The sequence below is a fragment of the Rhodamnia argentea genome, chromosome 8, assembly GCF_020921035.1.
Source record: "Rhodamnia argentea isolate NSW1041297 chromosome 8, ASM2092103v1, whole genome shotgun sequence".
Classification (NCBI taxonomy): domain Eukaryota; kingdom Viridiplantae; phylum Streptophyta; class Magnoliopsida; order Myrtales; family Myrtaceae; genus Rhodamnia; species Rhodamnia argentea.
Genome location: NC_063157.1, coordinates 27,805,771 through 27,826,009, shown reverse-complemented (window position 1 = coordinate 27,826,009; position 20,239 = coordinate 27,805,771). Strand labels below are relative to the sequence as shown.

Below are 20,239 nucleotides of genomic sequence, written 5' to 3'. Positions count from 1 at the left end.
TTTCAGGGGACTAAGCTTGCATTAGAATGCAGTTGATTTAGTCGTTTGATTAGATTTACATATCTAAGGAGGGCTCTGGGCCTACATGATGTATGCTTAGATAAGATTTTACTCGTCTTGAGAAAGAAAATTGGACCCACAATTTACCTCATCCAAAGTTAGAATTGTATCAAAGGATGCATTTATTTAACTGAAACCTTTATAGTAAAGGAAAATATTTTTCATGGAAATCATTTTCAGGCTTTTTCATTTGTCTGATGATTTACGGTAAGTAATTTCCTTGTTGCTAGAAGAAAAAGTCGTTTTCCCCTCATCAAAACTTTTTTTGTTCTGTCCAAGGAAAACGTTTTCTGTGGAACGAATTTTGATTTCCGCATCCAATCACCGGAAAGTCGAAAAATAATTTGCCAAAAATAGTTTTCTTTGGAAGAAACAAACCGTAAGACTTCAGTGAAATAAAAACAAAGCTTTAGCTCAGTGAAAGGAGAGTAGAGACCATTACGGCGGTGTCAGGCTAACAGCAACCATTCATCGCATTGCGTCAATAATGCATAATTCCACGCTAAAAAAAGACACCGACGCAATGCGGAAACAAAGCAGACACTTTCTTCAAATGTGATGTGATGTCAACAGCCAACTGCTTTCGTGGTCTATACAGGCCAAGCAACAAAATACAAAGTGATGTCAGGGCTGCCCTCGACCTGTCGGGTTTTGAACTCGGGGACAAGAGCACTGCATCACGAGGCGTCGTAGGACGGCGACTTAACCATAAATTGTCCGATGGAAAAGCGCCGGGGCCGATGAGAATCGCCAGGCAGAATCGAAATCCCTCGGCGTTTATCCTGGATTGATTAACATTTTATCGGCGGCAGTGATTTTCCGAAAGCATATCCTTTGGATTCTTAAGTGGGGTGGGCGAGAGGTGTAGCGTCTAGGAATGCCGCCCGCCACATAAGCCATCAGTGGCCGGGAGGAAGCGAGCGGCACCTTGTGTAGGATGGACGGGGCTTGGAGAAGCGAGCCCCTTTCAGAGAAAGCCATCGTGCGGTGGCCATATCGATCGGGGAGCCTGGCGTGTGCGAAAGGTGCTGGAGTCAACACCTACTGTAGGAACAAAGAAAATGAAACGGGTAAAAAAAGGAAGCAAAGTTGATTTGGGCTTTTGCTTTGAAAAAGTTACTGCAAGCTCGCCTTTTTTTGATATTTGTCTTCTGTTGATATTTGCTTGAGCTTCAAGTTAGTCTTCAATCGCAAGAAGAAGGGAAGTCAGTTTGCTTTCTGAATTTGGCACTTGGACTCCATGGGGCTGTGCAACTTTAGCCTATAAATAAGGTTTAACGCTACCGCATTACCTACGAGTGATATACCACTGAAGGGATCTCACTCGTCGGATCGAAGTAAGCTGAGGATGACCGGTTGATAATTTTCGAGAGCTCTTATCGACAGAGTCGTTTGGCACTTCATAACATTCTCAATAACTTTCTAAACATTACCTCGCAAGTTTCTGACCACAATCCACTCATAGGATCCAAAAGACTGCAATGGATCCACCGCCCGTTCCTCCTCATATTGTCATCTTTCCTTTAGCTGCTCAAGGCCATGTCAACTCCATGCTCAAGCTTGCCGAGCTTCTCACCTTCTCCGGCCTCCGCATCACCTTCATCAACTCCGAGCACATCCACCATCGCCTCCTCCAACATGCTGACATCCAAGCTCGTTTCGTTGCCTACCCATACTTCCGATTCAAGATCATATCGGATGGCCTCCCGATAGACCACCCGAGGACTGGTAACCACTTCATGACCGCATTCAATTACGTCAAGAGCATAACCAAGCCGCTCTTCGAAGAGTTGGTGGCCGCTCCTGATCGGCCGGTGACCTGTATCATTGTGGACGGGATCCTGACCTTCACCATTGATGTTGCTCGAGACCTCGGAGTTCCCATCATTGCATTCCGCACGATCAGTGCGAGTTCCTTCTGGGCTTATTTCTGTATTCCACGCATGATTGAGAAAGGAGAACTCCCCATCAAAGGTAATATTCCCACTTCAGCATTCACTCAACCGATTGATTCTGTTCAATTTAGAGAAAAGCTGGATCTAAAAGCAAGGTATGGGGTTGAAAGGGTACAAAATAATTAAGAAGTTGGACTGAAACTCATTGAGGTATTTCATCAAGCCCTTGGACTTCTGTTATTTTGTAGGAGACGAAGACATGGACCATATCGTGACGGGCGTGCCGGGCATGCAGGACATCCTCCGGTGCCGAGACCTGCCGAGTGTGTGCCGAGTCTCCGACCTTTCCGATTGGTTCCTCCAATACGTGACGACTCAGACCCTCCAGACCGCCCGAGCCCGGGCCCTCATCCTCAACAGCGTCGACCAACTGGAGGGCCCCGCCATTTCCCAAATTCGAACCCACATCCCGAACCTCTACACGATCGGCCCTCTCCACTCACACCTCAAATCAAGACTGTCGTCGTCGCCGTCGTCCCCACCACCGCCATCAGCGAGCAACAGTCTGTGGGAAGCCGACCGTAGTTGCATCTCGTGGCTCGACGAGCAACCTCCGAAGTCGGTCATCTACGTGAGCTTCGGGAGCGTCACGACCATCAACAGACACGACTTCACGGAGTTATGGCACGGCCTTGTGAACAGCGGGAGGCGCTTCCTGTGGGTCGTGCGGCCAGACTCCCTCGCCGAAGGTGGCCCCGGCGCCGTCCCGGAGGAGCTGAGGGAGGCGACGGCGGAGAGGGGGTGCGTCGTGGGGTGGGCCCCACAGGAGGAGGTCCTGCATCACGGCGCCGTCGCGGCTTTCCTGACCCACAGCGGGTGGAACTCGACGCTGGAGAGCGTGGTGGCCGGGAAGCCAATGCTGTGCTGGCCGTTCTTCGCGGATCAGCAGGTGAACAGCCGGCTCGTGAGCCACGCGTGGAAGGTGGGGCTCGACATGAAGGACGTATGCGACCGGGTGGTGGTGGAGAGGATGGCCAACGGAGTGATGGGGGAGTTCGCGGCGGCGGGCGCCGACGTGGCGAGGAGGGCAAGGGAGGCTGTGAGCGAAGGTGGGTCCTCGTGGGATAATCTGGACCGCTTGATTGAGGACATAAGGTCCATGAGGACATAAGATTCCACATTTCAAGCAACAGGCACCAATGGATGCTTATGCGTGTCCCTTTTGACGTCTCAATCTCATAATCTTTAATATATTTAGCCATAACATTCAAAGTTAAGTTCAAATTTACATAAAAACCATAGGTTATATTGTCGAGTCGTCGTAAAGAAATGCGACTAGTATTAGGGACGATCTTTTGTTTCATTTAATTATAGGAGAAAGATACTTTCCTAGATAATATGATCACATCATTTAACTTTTCAAGATCTTCCATTGTGATTCTTAGCATACGGTGATTTCTCTTTCACTCCATACCAAAAATCATCGTTGATTTCATTCCCACTACTTGATGCTCATCTATCGATACTATGGTGTTGATCTTTTCGCATATCATCTCTTCACCGGATTTGTTAGCTTAAGATAAAAAAGAAGGAGAAGAAGGAATTCTATATTTTACCGCAACACAACATACAAGAAATTATCTTTCGCTTTCAACATCTAGGAGTGTGGCCCTCTTGAGTCCCGCTTATAAAAGAGGACAAAAAGTTTGGTGCATTGATCAATGACATTATACTTGGCCCAAAAGAATTTGCATTATAGATCTTCAATTTGATATCGGTCATCCTGTCATTTATGTTGTATGAGATGACTTGTTGGAAGTGATAAAGCATGGATGTTACGACTGATGAACGCACATAGAGGCTCAAGTATCGCTTGGACAAAACTTTTTCCGAAGTAAACCTAAAATAGACGAAAATGAAACTTAAAATCCACGATTGGAGTGATCAGTACGAATGAATTTGGTTTTCCAAAGAATATTCAATTTCGCGAATAAACAAAATGGGTCAAACCGCGACAAAATATGTTCACCAGTAGACATCTTTATGGAAGGACTAAGATCCTGTCAATTAATATCCAAGAGTAGCGCGTTCAGTGTCCAATCAAGAAGTCAATGATCAAAGTCTTCACCAACATTCCCAAAATCCCATCAACATTATTATTCAAGGATAGCAATAGAGAAGCTAAAAGATTTTCCTAGAATGAGGCCAAGTACTCGGTCAATTCCTGAAGAGACCGGTATGAAGAACCACCTTCCTTGAGGCACTCGTCCACCTTCCTCTTCAGAGCCTTCATCCTCTCCCTCATCTCCTTCCGCTCTTCGCCCCCCATCAATCTCCGAATCGCATCCTCGATCTCCCTCCTCTCCACCTTGTATTCCAAATGCAACCCGACTCTCCACTCGTCGCGTACGTACCTGGCGTTCACTCTCTGGTCGCCGAAGAACGGCATGCACATCATCGGCACGCCCTCGCACACGGCCTCCAGCGTCGAGTTCCACCCGTTGTGTGTCCAGAACCCGCCGACCGTGGGGTGGGCCAGGACCTCGTGCTGCGGGGCCCACCTCACGATGTGGCCCCTCCCGTCCAGGCCCTCTAGGAACCCGCTCGGCAGGGCCTCGAGCCATTCCGAGCCACGGACCGATCCGGGCCGGACCACCCAGAGGAAGTGCCGGCCGCTGTTCGCGAGCCCCCAGGCTATTTCCAGGAATTGGGCCTCGCTGACAATCGAGAGGCTCCCGAAGCTCACGTAGAGGACCGATTTGGGCTTTTCTTGCTTATCAAGCCACGGAATGGAGCTCCTATCTTGAGGCAACAGGCTGCTTGATGGCTCTACGGACTGCTTGTGGAATGGGCCGACCGTGAAGATCGGGACGGAGAAGCGTCGGCGACACTCGGCCAGTTTTGCCGGTTCGAGCTCTTCGAAGGAGTTGAAGATGAGGCCTGAAGAGGCCTGGATGGTTTCGGCCATGGCGACGATGAGCCTGAGGACATCCTCGGGGTCCTTTGTGTTGATGACGTGAAGGTCCTTCACTTTGAGCGGAGGGAGTTCGGGCACTGCGTCCTCTAATCGGGAATCTGTGAGTAATGAAATGAAGAAAAGGATAAAACTCGGAGACACATTAGAGCTGTTTTAAGTGTATGAATGTCTGCTTCTTATAAAACAAAAGCTAGTTCTCATGTCAAAATTCGTCATAAATATATTTCTTAACCCATATATGATAAGTTGAGTTGTTATATGGGTTAGTTATATTCAATCAATATATCATAAATGGGATTAAACATAATATGGGGTAAACGAGTCATAAGTGAATCATAAATTGATCGGTTTACAACTTACTTAAATCTACCTCACCTCTATGACTCTCTTTTAATTTTCTCTCATCCTCGCTCGATCTCATGCTCGGCCGCTTCGCACTCTTGTCTCATTTGAGGATGGGTTTTCCTAAACTTGGGTTATATATGGAAGTGTTTTAGGAATATTGATCGAGTCGGGAATGAGTCACTAGATTGACATTATATGTAAATTCATTTATTTGGGTCGGATCATTTTTAACCTGATCCATTCATTTGATGGATCTAACGAGAATACGATCTTTTAACGATGTCAATTAAGGTGAATCTCGATTTAGGTTAAAACAATACTTTCAACGTGCCACTCTCCATCTCCCACGACCACAATGTCCACAAGATGAAAAGCATCTTATTTCTAAGACAAAATTGCAAACAGTAAATGCCAGGGATAACGACATAAAGAAGGAAGACCATAATAGTTTATGATGACAATCCAACAGTTATCATATTCCACCCGGATACGTGAGATCTTGATTCACGCGGAAATGAATTCTAACAATACGACAAAACTGAAATCCATCAATGTGTCTCACTATGATTGCCGTATCCCAAAAGATATGTACGCCCAATGGCGACGCTAAAGCCAATTCGAGCACAAGGGTATATGAAAATTGCTTTGTCCCCGTTCAAGAATTTCTTGATTAGAGGTACAAATGTCAGGTGTGATGCGAGGCCTGACAACTTAATGAGTTAAATAACACAAGGGCTTGCACCAAAATCTGACAAGCAGAGGGGACAATCTGATTGCACCGATTCAAGTTGATACAGATTAATATGTGAAACCTGAAATTTACTCGCCGAAATTAGTTCATCAATTTTTGAAACCTAAAATCTATACTGCATATCCTGAAATTTGAAACATAATCCTTCTAAGGATTTAGGGTCACAGCTTCAAGGTCGGTTTCAAGTGTCTACTTAGATTCCATCTGTATTTTTAATTGAATGATTGCAGTGAATCATCATGTCTAATGATCATCATTTGCTGGCATAATCCATTGACCACAACTCATATTTGGACACTTGAAGAATATAAGACATTGACAAAGTAAAAAAATGTCAATCACGAATATTACCAGAAATGGAAGATCACACTAGTAATTTTAGATTGCACACTCATTGTCGAATATCGTAGAATTCAGTAGGATCGCGAATATATAGGACAAGTAAAACACAGAGACTTGTTTATAGGTTCAAAGTTCTAGGTTCCAGGACCCGTTTAAACCGGTTTCGCAATTTTTGGAACTTGAAACCTATCTTGCAAATCTTAGAAACTGAGTCCGGATTGGTTGATCCAATTCTCCTATTCTCAATACTATTCTAAAATCATGCTGACCCCTGGGAGCGTCAAGACAATATTGATAATGTTTCTACTAGGTCCCATGGAAAATGGCCATCCAACTTTTTATGAAACAAATAATTAGTGTTTTTTTCTTTCTTCAACAGGGGAAATAATTATTACTCGGACGTTCAAGTGTATGTGAAGATAACCATCCAATGCTTGCTCAAACACTTGTATAATGATGATTGAAGGCTTTATCAGCGGGTATTCTGCAAATTGAAAGATTCTGAGAGACCGCTCGTACATCAGAAAGAATCAAGCTCTGGCTTGAAATTTCATAGTCTGCAGAAGAATAATAGATCTATTGCCTTTCCAATTTGCTACATAGAACTCGGTCACGTATGACACAGTAAGATCTAGTGCACATCATAAGAGAACTAAGTTCACTGGTCTAGGAATTTATATGGGGAGATGTGGAAGAAACTTACCTTGGAGCGGGAGGTAACCCTTTTCTCGCATGAGCGGCAATGCGCAGAAGGCGAGAAAAGACGAGATGCTGCTAGTCCGCAGCACCATCCTTGGGACGCGAAGCTCGTCGGCGACTGCCTGAGTGAAGTGCCACACCGGGTCAGTTATCAGGCAGCACGAAATCCGATCCTCCGAAGCATCGGACAACAGCTTGGCCAAGCAGTCTCGGAACGGCCCCACGCAAGTAACATTCATCAGCGTCACGAGAGCTATGAAGTCCACGGTCGAGGCCTGGCCCTCTAGGAAGCCGTTCGGGATCGGTCGGAAGTCAAAGTGAGGGTAGTTGGAGGATTTAGGAGAGTTGAAGTGGGTGTGGACTATGGTGATGGAGAAGCCTCGAGAGTAGAGGATGTTGCCGAGCTGAAGCATTGGAGTTATGTGGCCTTGCAAGGGAAGTGGGAAGAGGATGATTTCGCTGCCCGATCTTGGCTTCGCCGGAGTAACTCTCTGATCCTCCATGAACAATTTTGTTTTCAGGTTTTTGCTGGTGTGTGTGTGGACAGGACTTCCTTTCTTTTTATATTGGTACAAGGGAGTGCCGTGCATCACGTGACTGAGCCATTTTTCCAGAGATGAGATCCTGGTAAGATGGTAACTTGGTAACTCTTTTATTTAGACACTTCTTAGTCTCACTTCATTGCATCTCTTCGGAATTTCTTGATCGGTTGAACTGGACGGTGGTCAAAGGAGTTTCTGCGACCATGACGACATCAAGCAACGTCCCGATCGGTCCATATCACTAGCACTAGACTCGATCTGGGGTCTCTCTGTTATAATATGTCTCGAGTTTTAGCCCGTAAATGAAACCCGGTACAAAATAATGCTGCAGATTGTATTGGTTTTGGTTACCGAATGTGTGTCAATTAGGAAAGTCAATATATGGACTTTGGATCATTGACATGGAGAAGACCGAATTTTGGTTAGGAAAGCAAGAAACGTATCCTAATCGAATTCTGCTAAGGAATATCTAAAAGGATAAGTGTGACCATTGACGAAGATATTCAAATCTTGAATGATACCTTTTTCACCTTGGAGTCGGCATCTGCAAGCTATTATTTGCTTTGTTTCCGTGGGACTCACTTTCATATAAATAAAAGGAAGCAACATTGTTGGCGAAGAAGAGGTCTGCCGAGAGTGCTCAAAAGGTGAGGCGCTGTTGTTGACGTAAAGATTTCTTGAAGCACCGTTTATCAAGTGCTTGCTCGTGGGGTTTATTCTGCGGAATTACATCAAGAATTTAAGTGTCAAAGCCGATTAAATTCTTAAGGTAAGAATTTGTATATAATTCTTTTGCGAGATTGAGAAATTATTTCGTTAGGAATTGAGGATTAAACATTGTATGCGTTCTTGGATGTAATAGGGGCTTGAAAAATATTGAGAGTGTTTGAGTAACTCGAGTATGGTCAGTAATCTCCATGTATCGCTTGATCTATAGCGAAATTCGTTGCTTCTCTTCTCATGGACGTAGGTCTCTATGATCGAACCACGTACATCCGATGTCCGATTTATTTTCTTGTTTTGTCTATTTATTGTTCGATCGCTTAGTTCCGCACAACACTCTCTATCACTCGTATCAACCAATTTTACCTTATCGTATCCGCAGGGTCCCGAATAAGGAAAACTAACTCGGCATCCTATTTTTGCATGCCGAGGACATAAGGGGATTGCCGTCTAATCTTTAACCCCGTAAGATTCTCTATGAGATAGGGAAAAAGCATCGCAATATGCCAGCCATTATTGTTTCAACCGTCATGAGTCGATTAGCATTTTTCTGTCATTTCAGTCGAGATCTAACCGTTTTTAGTGCGGTCGACTTGAGGCGGTGTACCAAGTCTCGAACCTTCTTTGTACCCGAATCGACCCGTTGGTCTACTATGTCCGTAATCGCTACCAATTTTGAGGACGACCTCGGCTGTTTCTAACCGCACTTTATGGAGTTAATGCGAAGACGCAACTCCACACCCCGTATACATCGGGAAGGAACCAACAACTAGTTGAGAGTGAGGAGTACAATTGCCATTGTTTGGTCCCGAGCCCACCACGGACAGCAATTGCTTTCATCGCCAGAGTCCCATCATTTCACAGTGGTCGTGCTCATTAATGTTTACCCAACGAATTCGCTTCGCATAATTAGGTCAGTGGGCCTTGGACCGCTGTTGGAGCTTTGCCTCCGGGGATTCTCAAAGTCGGCTTGAGAGACGTGTTTGAGGAAACAATCTTATCAAGGATAAGGACATGGCATGTGTCTTATATTTCGCCACTTGGCCATAATTTTTTGATCAATCACTCGAGTTTCGTAAATCCCGTAATGTTCATCTGGATGTCTTAACTTTCAAGTTGATCACCCGGGTATTATGGCTTTCGTAAAGGTTCATATAGCACTTGTGATGAATTTTTTCAAAAGCTATCGCACTCAAAATATTAATTAGCAAGTCATGACACTCAAGTTATCAACTGAAAAGTCACAACACTCAAGTAAATGTTTAAAAACTCATGGTACCGAGGTGATTCATTGGAAAAATTATGAAATTTAAGTGAGCATCATACGAAATTATGGCACCAATGATATCCTTTTCATGTTAATTGTATACCTTTGAATTTGGTGGGTCTTCGTGTGTCACGTCCCGATCCCCGAGTACGCAATAACCTTACCAAGCGACTCAAGTCATTAAAGGACGACATCCCAGACACGTCATTGACCCATTCATTTCATTTTTTAATTAAGCGCATGCGGAACGTGCTACTTCCTCAAATAACAATATAAATAACAGGGATAAAACAAGAGGAAATCACATCAATCAACATTAGCAAAATATCATTTTATTTATTTATATTCGTTAACTCTGGGAAGCTACAATATCTACAAGCCCACTCTTCAAGGTTGCTTCCTAAGACCATAAAAAAGATAGCAGGTCGGGGTAAGGTTAACTCCACATGCACAACTCCAAAAAGAGACCAACATCCACGTTCTCCACTCACATCCGGTATAATGCTACTCCATAGCTAAGGATCCAAAAAATAGTTAACAACAACGAATGAGATATAAAATCTTCGTGAGTCAATGTCTAAGTCCGAGCAGTGCATTGATTCGCTCATGGCGCCCTACATAAGCCGATCATCGTCGACAATAGATCAATAGCGTACGACTCTCGCAACGCTCTAACTACCACATGATTAGGCGCAACTCAACAATCGGCCATCAATCACATTCAATCTTACCTCGTCTTGGATCACACATTATACGGTACTCAACATGGCATCCAACCACACACAACCCAAGGTACACAACCAAAACATTCATCACAAACTTTCATGCACAATGCATCACATGTGTTCTAGTGATTAACGGCCACTCGGCCCCAGCACACTAGACAGTTGGTGCTTTTCCGGCATAATAAGGCTTCGTCCCATTCCTTCGGCGACGGCGACCGATAAACCATGTGATTCCGAACTTCCGCCAGCATGGACATATCAAGCATTCCCGTAAGGAGCGTCGGTCCTCAACTTGCCGCAACCAGCATCCGATCGGCCATGTTATTCTAAACTCCCGGCGGCACGGATTGTCATGCATCCGATAAGCCGTGTGGTTCCGAACTCCCGCCGGCACAAACATATCAAGCTCGACCCCGAGTACCCATGGGTGTCGGCTTCGTCCCCAAGTATCCAAGGGTGATGGTATTCATCATGTGACCACACAAGCATGCCAGCCAATCAAGCCGGTTTATATCTTTGCATTTAATTCAATGTACACACAGTTGTGCTCAAAACTCGGCTCAATGCCATTTTTTCATGCTTCAAAATGCAATGGGATATTCACACATGGTCACATGAACACACTTTTCCATTAACCACGATACTCCAACATGGGTGATTAATCCTCATATTCAAGTGTGTGTGTGTGTGTGTGTGTGTGTGTGTTAAGCATGAAAAATGCAAGGCACATAACAATCACCAACCAATCGCCCAATAATAATTAATTATTCCAACCAAGGTTAATTAACATAACCGTAATTAATTAACCCGACTATGATCGATCAACTCATCTTAATTAATTTACCCAATCATAGTTAATTAGCACCACAATAATTATCTAACTCGACCTCGGTTGATTATCCCGATCATGATTAATTAAAATAACCAAGGTTAAATAAAGTAGCTACGGTTAAACTAAAGTAACTATGGTTAATAATAAGGTAACTACAGTTAATTAAAAGTAACCATGCTTATTTAAAGTAACCATGAATAATCAAAAGTAACTATAGTTACTTAATCCAACCAAGGTTCACCTAACCTAACCATGGTTAATTAATTTAACCTAACCATAGTTAAACTAACCTAACCACCATTATTCTAAACTAACCATAATTAACTTAAGCTAATCTACCTCCTAAATGTAATTAACGATCTAATCGGAGGTTAGAGATTAACTTACAAACTAATGACAATCGGCGATAACGGCGGCGGCAAGAACTCGGACGACCACACGGTGGCGACTCACGGGCGAGGCGGAGGCATGGGGCTCGCGGGCTTCTTGCTATGGGTTGTGGGCGGCTCACGGCAAGGCAACGGCAACACGGAGGACGGCGGCTTGCGGGTCTCGGCACACAGGGGACCTCAAGCGGTGGGTGGCCGAGGTGACTCGCGGGTCTCGATGAGTCTCGGGTGTGAGGGCCACGGGGCTTGGGGGGCTCGAGTTGAATAGCGAAGGGCGGAGCATGGCTCGGCAAGGCAACTAGTGACGATCACGGCGGCTTGGGCTACAGGCAATGGACGCGCGGAGGAGGCTTAGCCGGGTGACGGCGGCGGTGAGGGGTAACCCGTGACGAAGACGGATGAAGGGCGATGGTGGTGGGGAGTTGTTGCCAAGAGGAAGAGGGGGGAAAAAGAGAGAGACGGTCGGGTGTCCGAATGGAGGGAAAGGTGAGGAAAGGAGAGAGAAGAGAGAGGAGAGAGAGAGTGAGATATGATGGGTAATTAATGGGAGGGGCCCACGGTCAAGTCAACATTAATGACTTTCGTCTTATTTGGATAATATCTAGGGGCAAAAATGTAATTTGATAATTAAGGGCATGTTAGTCATTTGGCACAAACGATTGAGGGCATATTGGTAATTTCACATCTAGGGCTCAATCGGGACTAGGCTCGGGCGCGAAGGGTCTCGATACTACGACGCCATGGCTCGACTATCCAAGCTTGATTTCTCTAACCGACATCGCTGGATAATCCAATATCCATTTCTGACAAATAAATCAATATCCAATTATTGTCCTTTAATCCTAAAAAATTCAATATTATTTACTAGGCCAAAATTCGTGGTTAAAACCCATCGAACCCAATTATCTTACAGACATCGAAATTTCGGGACATCACATCATGTGACACACCTTACCGTTACATTACGATTTCGATTAATTAGCGCAAGCGGAAGAAAGATTCATATTACGTCCGTGGTAAATATAATGCCTCCATTTCTATAGAAACTTATGGACATAAACAAGTTTATAATCAAACCATAGCCGAAACATACAATACTATCCGAGGCGTTCGGGGAGAGGAGTACACAAAAAGGATCCTACCCCTTCCTATCTGGCGGTCTCGACAAAATTTGTCTAATGCATATGGTCATTATATCCTGTGCGCACAAACATACACATTTATGTACATATACATCCACTATCTACGCCTTTACCACCTCCCCTAGATCGCCCTCTGACCTATTGTCGCCATCTCCGCCATTGCCGCCTCAATTGCCACTATCATATATGATTAGAGGTTTTAACACATGACCACTTTACCTAAAATACTAAGCAAAAAATCTTAAAGTAACAACAGGCAGACAACCCGTGTTTATAAATAAGACGGTTGTATACTTAACAAAAATAGTTGGCGAATCATGGCTAATGATCCGAAATATTAGCAACAACAATGGGTCATAGCCCAACAAATAAAACATCTAAACATTAATGTTAAAATATATCTCGAAGTGAGCCCATTGAACAAGTATCAAAATTAACATGTGCTAGTCGGTCTCGATAAATAACGTCCACGTTGGACTTTTGTGATTGTGATGACCGTACCGCGCAATTTAGTTTAAATATTATTTTTTATAATTAATGCAAGCGGAAGGAAAGCTCATATTGAAAACACAATGTCTTCATTAATTAAAAACAATGGGCACAAAATAGGTTCACATCCGGGAGTCACAACAACTACGATACAACAGACAACCATGATATGATAGACAACGAGACACGGTACAACAAACACCAACAGATAACCTTACACATATAACTACGACCCCAGCAGCAGCCTAGTCATCTACCACATCTAGGTTGCTCTCCTCCTTAGGCTCGCCACCTTTATCGTCCGTGTCGGCTCCACCATCATCACCATCGTTACCCCCAATGCCCGTTATGTGCAACGGACCCAAGACACGGGCACCTTGCCTAACATACTTAGCTATAAATCTATATGGGACTAATATCACTCGCCCCGTATGAACCCACACTATTGACGTCCGCTTCACAAACACCGATTCGAATCAAGGAAATACAACATCTTCACTCCATGACTCGAAATTGACAGGACCTCCATATTGATGATGTGGCAAGAGATCCATAGCTAATGGTCTGAAAAATTTAGCAAGAATGAGTTATCGCCCAACAAGAAAAATATCTAAATATTATAAAGCATGATTAATATATTGTACAACACCAATTTATCCAAAGACATGCATTTTTTTAGTGGGTCTTATCAAGAGAAGCATATTTGGTAATTAACAGAACATTATTTCAATTTCAACAAAAAGTTTTTATTTATTAATATTACATAAACGGTTTTCAGGATTCGATCCCCGGTCATTTTCGGACCTTTTTCATTCCCATACCACCACGCCAAGGTGTTGGCAGTGTTAAATAACACCCTTTTCTTTTTATTTAATATTAACACATGACAATTTATTCAATCAAACGGACAGTCACAGCTACAATGAGTTTTACATAGATAATTATGCAATGCATTCCCGAATATGCAGATATGTATTTATCTCAACTTTAACCATTTTTTTCCATTCACATTTCACAGTATTTCTTGTCAAGAACCCATGGATTCCTCCCCTACATCCGCGCATGGCAACTACCAAGCTTACCGTGCTTGGGCATCTCCAACTCCGGAGACTTCCCCGATCATACAGCGGGGGCTTCCCAAACACCTGGGCTCCATCCGAACTCAATCAATGTGAATTTTCTTTGTAATATTTTATTCTATGATCAATGCACACATGTATTTGAATGATATGTTAAATGATCATGCCATATGCAATTCACTTAATTTATTACCATCCGTCGTTTACGGAACATCTTCTCATATAACCATTTGCTCTATCCCAAAACTGAAACAAGGGTAGATTTAGGCCTGATTAATCACCATGATTAACATACTAATTGAAATAAAAAAATTCCCAACTTTCACAGAATAATAGCTCATTCGATAAGGATCAATTTTTGTGTAAAGCTCGTAAGCATTCAACCCATAGATCAATGGGTTTACCCAATTTTTGCGAATAGCACCTCTAGGGACAGTTTTGCACATTGAACGAATTTTGCACATTTATCCAAGTAAATTAATTTAAAAAATACCAAATTTTAGTATATTGTAGTAAGACCCAGATCTACAATTTTTGTGATAAGCTCCAGAATTAGATCTTTATATATTTTTCACGAAAATTCGTAGAAGTAACACCAGATTTCAAACCTAGAAACAAAACACATCAATTCAAAAAATGGTCTTAATCCCAACTTAGGTTGTCCCAAAAATTTTCCAATTTAATATATGTTTTAGCTTAAGATGTTAGTTTCAATTTTCATGCTTTGTTCCAGAGTCGTATGTATCCACACAAAGAGACACAAAAATGTTAAGCTTCAAAGGTCATATCGGACACAAAATGGGACATGCAGACCCGTGGGAATAGAAAATAGTAAGGTTGGTTCCACATGCTCAAAAAATTCTCAATTAAATATATGTGGTAGTTTAAGATGTTGGAAGTGACTTTTCTGATTTGACTGGGATTATTTACAGTTCACAAAGGACAGTACAAAAATAGAAAAGTGAGGGTTTTGGCCGACCATATGAACTTCAAAAATTCTTAAATTAAAATATGTTATAGTTTAAGGTGTTGGCTTCAACTTTTGTGTTTTTTTCCAGAATATTTGAAGCCCACAGAAATTTGTATGAAAATAGTAAAAATAGTGGATAAAACTAATCTCTTTTCGGGACAGCTTGCAATGTTTCCCCATTTAGTCCTTTTCCTTCCACATGAGTTCGAAATCTACCATGCATACATCCATTTATACATCATACTTCACATAAACTAGGCCTAGCAACATTGAATGATAAAATGTAACAATTAGATGTTGAACTTGCTTCACATGCTAAGAACACTTCAACCTTTGAGAAAATCACCCTTGATCTTCGTTGATCTTCTTTGAGAGCAATTTGTGGTATGTAAATATTTGAAAACCAGAGTGAATGAGAGAGGGAGAGAGAGTTTCGACCATGGGGCGTAAAGAGTGAGAGAGAGAGCTTGAGTGCAAGTAACACATTGTCATGAATTTTCATTAGCTCCCATGGGTGGTGAAATGATCATTCTATGGTAAAAATTAGGAAATTGAGTTAGATAATTTTGGAACAATTCCCCTAAGTTGGTCAGCCATGATTATGGGGCTGAAATGTCCATTTTGCCCCCATAAGCTTAATTATGTATAGTATGTACATTAAACCTTAGTTTAGACTATAGTTTTCTCTATAATTTAATTAGCATAATGTTAGTAACTTTATTATCAAATAATTAGTCGGGTGAAAAATTTGAATTATTAGAATACTTAATTGATTTTAATATCATATATTATGCTCTTGTAAATTTTCTTAGAGGTCAATATATATTATAGTCCTTTTTAATTGATTTTTCGATATAATTGACTTAGTAAAAGTTTAATTCACATCATAACCTTACTCAATTAGCAAAGTAACATTTTTAGGGTGTCCCCTTCATACGACAATTACCCATAATTTATCATCCGAGAAATTGAGCTCATATTGCCTATTATCGAGAATTACATGACATTAGTCAATTCTAAATTACGTAATTTAACTATAATATATATACATATACATATATCACCTTTAATTAATTAGGGGAGAAAAATCAGGATGTCACAATGATCGCCTAATATTTTGTACGGTGGCTGAACTCTCTACATTAAATGCACATGGGCTGTTGGAGAATTAAGAATGCGGCTTGGGGATGCGTGGAGCCGCAATGTAGGAAAGAGGACGGCGTATCACTTTGTATTGAATGTGTTCCCTTCTTTTCTTTTGTCTTCTTTAGGAAAGGCTATGTGAATGTGCGGGGAAGAGAAAAGAAAATGAGGTATTTAATGAGCCATCATTGTTATCCCCTTGGACTTTGACGAAGTGAAGAAATGAAGAGCCAACAAGAGCTCTTCGTGCAGCACAAGAGGAAAAGAAGAGATGGAGCCCTCTATTACAATATGTCACCTTCAAAGAAGACTTCCTCATATAGCAATAAATGATGGGATGCTTCTCTTGATTATAAATAGAGAAGTTCCCTTGAACGTTGAAGTGCGCTAAGTTCGGTGGCTGAAAGATAAGAGAGTTCTTCTCGTGAGGGTTTACTTGTTATAATTACATCCATTAGTGATTTATCCAATTAAATTTTTGTGAGTAGAATTTGTATAATTCATCGAGTGAGAGTTTACTAGGAATTGTGAAATGCTAAACATTGTGTGAGTTATTGGGTGTAATTGGGGGTTGAAAAATACTGAGAGTGTGTTTGAGTAATCTAGTGATTGTAATCTCATTGTATTGCTTGTTTCTATAGTGTGGAATTTCGTGTTGCTCTTCTCGTAGATGTAGGTTCCGACATTCGAATCAAAGCATGTAAATTCGGTGTCCAATTTCATTTCCTTTGTTCCGACTATTTTACCGATTTGCTGGATCCCTTTATACGCAACAATTAGTATCAGAGCCGATATCTGGTTGATTTGAGGCAAATCGGTAATGATGGAAGAAGGAAAAGTGAGAATCGATCAATTTAAAAGGTAAGATTTTGCTTTTCGAAAAATGCAAATTGAGGATTATTTGTACCAAAAAAATTTGCACTTGCCTTTGTCTAGGGTGAAACTAGATTCAATGGAGAAAGATAAATGGGAATTGTTGGATAGACAAGCAATAGGTGTTATTTGACCGACGTTGGCTCGTAACGTTACGTTTAACATCGTGAAGAAGACAACCACTGCGGGATTGATGAAAGCCTCATCGAGCATGTACGAGAAACCCTCTACGATCTGTAAGGTCTCTTTAATACGACGTATGTTTCATTTGAAGAAGAGCGAAGGTATGCTGGTTGCTGAACATATCAATGTACTCAATGTGGTTGCTAACCAATTGAGTTAGTTGAGATTAACTTTGAAGATGAAGTACGTGCATTGATTTTATTATCATCATGTCCTCACAATAATATTACTGCTATAGTAATTCCTCCGGATTAAGAAGTTTAACGTTTGATGAGATTCGTGATTTGATTCCGAGTGAAGACATTTGTAGGAAAGAATCCGGTGAACTCGTGCCTAATGCTTTAGTAGGTGAGAGTAGAGGAAGAACTAGTACTCGTATTAGCGGGAATAACATGAACACGAACAGACGTAGTCGGGTTAGGATTGGCGGGGTTGTCTGTTGAAATTGTGGTAAGAGTGGGCATGTCAGAAGAAATTGTCTTAAGCTGAAAGATGAAAAGGGCAAGAAAAATAGAATTGAGTCTATGGATGATATTGCACCTATAGCTCGGAATAATTCTAATAGCGTCAATTGTGTCTTGTCTGTCACTAAGAATTCGTAATTTGGCGGATGGATTATGGATTCTGATTGTTTGTTTCACATTACACCAAATAGAAACCGGTTTAGTAATTATCATTGCACTAATAGTGGTAATGTTCGGTTGGGGAACAATGCTGAATGCGATGTTGCGGGTGTCGATGATGTTAAATGCATGATGGTATTGTGAGGACATTAACTAGAGTAAGACCTGTCCCAAAATTGAAAAAGAACTTAATTTTTTTGAGTGTCCTAGATTTAGTTGGATGTAGGTATTCTTTACAAGGTGGAGTTTTGAAGGTTGTCCGAGATGCTCTAATGATAATGAGAGGAATCAAGCATGAAGTCATATATGAATTTCAAGGTGAGATAATGATAGGTTTAGCTATGGAAATGTCAGCATATGTTCGAGAATCTAACGATTGCTTGAGGAAGACCTGGATGTTTGCACCTATGCACAAGTTTGATCAAGCATATGCGGACTAACGGTAGCTTGGAGTTCTGCTCGGAGTTGATAATAAATTATGTATGAAGAAGAGCATAGTAAAACACCGCACTAATGCCAGTAAACCACAATAATATGCAGAATTGATGAGCAAAACATTACTAGAGACGGCCCGTGAAATGATCTCTAGTACTGGTTTGGCTAGAAGAATCCTAGCGGATGCGTTTAGTCCGGCAAGCTACCTAGTGAATAGATTTCCATCGATTATGATTGGGTATTGAACTCCCAAAGAAGTGTGGTCAGATAACGTTGCAAATTATTCTATTTTTAGAATGTTTGGCAGCCCGTATTATTTTCGAGTAAATGATGGTAAGCTTGATGTGAGGGCGATATGCATATTCCATGGCTATGCACGATGTGAATGGGGTAATCGGTTATGGTGCCCGAGTATAAATTCGTCCGTTCGCAATAGAAAAGTTGCCTTCGATGAGTTTGCAATACTTTTGGCTAGGAGTGTTTGTAGCAGTATTAATACGGATCCGGACAGTATTCAGCTCAAGGTGGAGTTGCAACCAAAAACTCCCGAGGTAGCGGGTATTAAAGCGTAATCGACACGAGATGATGCTTGTAAAGCCAACGGTTACTGTAGTTACTAAATTTGACAAGGTGCGTGTATGACCTTTTGTCGGATATGGATGCAATAATAGTTTTGCTTTGTTTGTAATACAGGAGGTTGTGTTAGAAAACCCTTATGGAGTAGCTAAATGTAGAAGCGGAATTGGTATCTTAATGAGGTCTATAGTTATGGCGAAGTTCAAGTGCGGCTTGAATGTGAAAGACCTCTATGCTGATTGAGCTCATGGGGGGCTATTGGAGAGTAGCATTGGAAATTAGATTTCACCGAAACGATTGTGACTTGGCTCAAACGTCGAGCCAAGGTGAAAATTATTAAAATATGTCTCGAATTTGAGCCCATTGAACGAGTATCAAAATTAACACGTGCGAGTCTATTTTGATAAGTAAAGTCCACGTTGGACTTTTGTGATCGCCTAAGATTTTGTAGGTAGCTGAACTTTCTACATTAAATGCACGCAGGTTGCTGGAGAATTAAGAATGTGGCTTGAGGGACACGTGCAGTCGTAGTGGAGGAAAGAGGACGATGTACCACTTTGCATTGAACGTGTTCCCTTCTTTTCTTGTGTCTTCTCTAGCAAAGGCTCTGTGAACGTGTGGGGAAGAGAAGAAAATGAGGCATTCAATGGTCATCATTGTTGTCCCCTTGGACCCTGACGAAGAGAAGAAATGAAGAGCTAACAAGAGCTCTTCCTGTATCACAAGAGGAAAAGAAGAGGTAGAGCGCCCATTTTACTTTTTGTTGCTTTCAAAGAAGACTTCCTCATATAGCAATAAATGATGGGAGGCTTCCCTTGATTATAAATAGAGGAGTTCTCTTCAACGCTGAAGCTCACTAAATTCGGTGGCCGAGAGAAGAGAGTTCTTCTCGTGAGAGTTTAGTTGTTGTCATTATTTCCGTTAGTAATTTAGCCAGTTATATTCTTCTCGTGAGGGTTTAAATATATTAGGTGTCCAATTTCCTTTCCTTCGTTCTAGTTATTTTACCGATTCACTCGACCCATTTATTCGCAACAATTACAACAAACGATTTAAATACTTCCCGACAACAATCTACCTAAGATATGCTTTTTTAATGGATCACGTCAAATAAGACACAATTTAATGGCTAACAAAATGTTCTTTGAAGTCAGACAAGGAAACAATTATTATTGTTAC

The 20,239-nt window shown here is 41.9% G+C and overlaps 2 protein-coding genes across 2 annotated transcripts; one reads left to right on the top strand and one right to left on the bottom strand.

The window, feature by feature from the left end:
* Positions 1-1,439: 1,439 nt before the first annotated feature.
* On the top strand, positions 1,440-3,126 carry LOC115738280 (7-deoxyloganetic acid glucosyl transferase-like). Its single transcript, XM_030670867.2, has 2 exons — positions 1,440-2,034; positions 2,204-3,126. The coding sequence occupies exons 1-2, from the start codon at positions 1,542-1,544 to the stop codon at positions 3,124-3,126; spliced, it is 1,416 nt and encodes a 471-aa protein (XP_030526727.1). The 5' UTR covers positions 1,440-1,541.
* A 766-nt stretch (positions 3,127-3,892) lies between these two features.
* Positions 3,893-7,598, bottom strand: LOC115738279 (UDP-glycosyltransferase 76B1-like). Its single transcript, XM_030670866.2, has 2 exons — positions 7,074-7,598; positions 3,893-5,030 (listed from the first exon to the last, which is right to left on the bottom strand). Exons 1-2 carry the CDS (start codon positions 7,570-7,572, stop codon positions 4,150-4,152), a joined length of 1,380 nt encoding a protein of 459 aa, XP_030526726.1. The 5' UTR covers positions 7,573-7,598; the 3' UTR covers positions 3,893-4,149.
* Between the last annotated feature and the right edge of the window lie 12,641 nt (positions 7,599-20,239).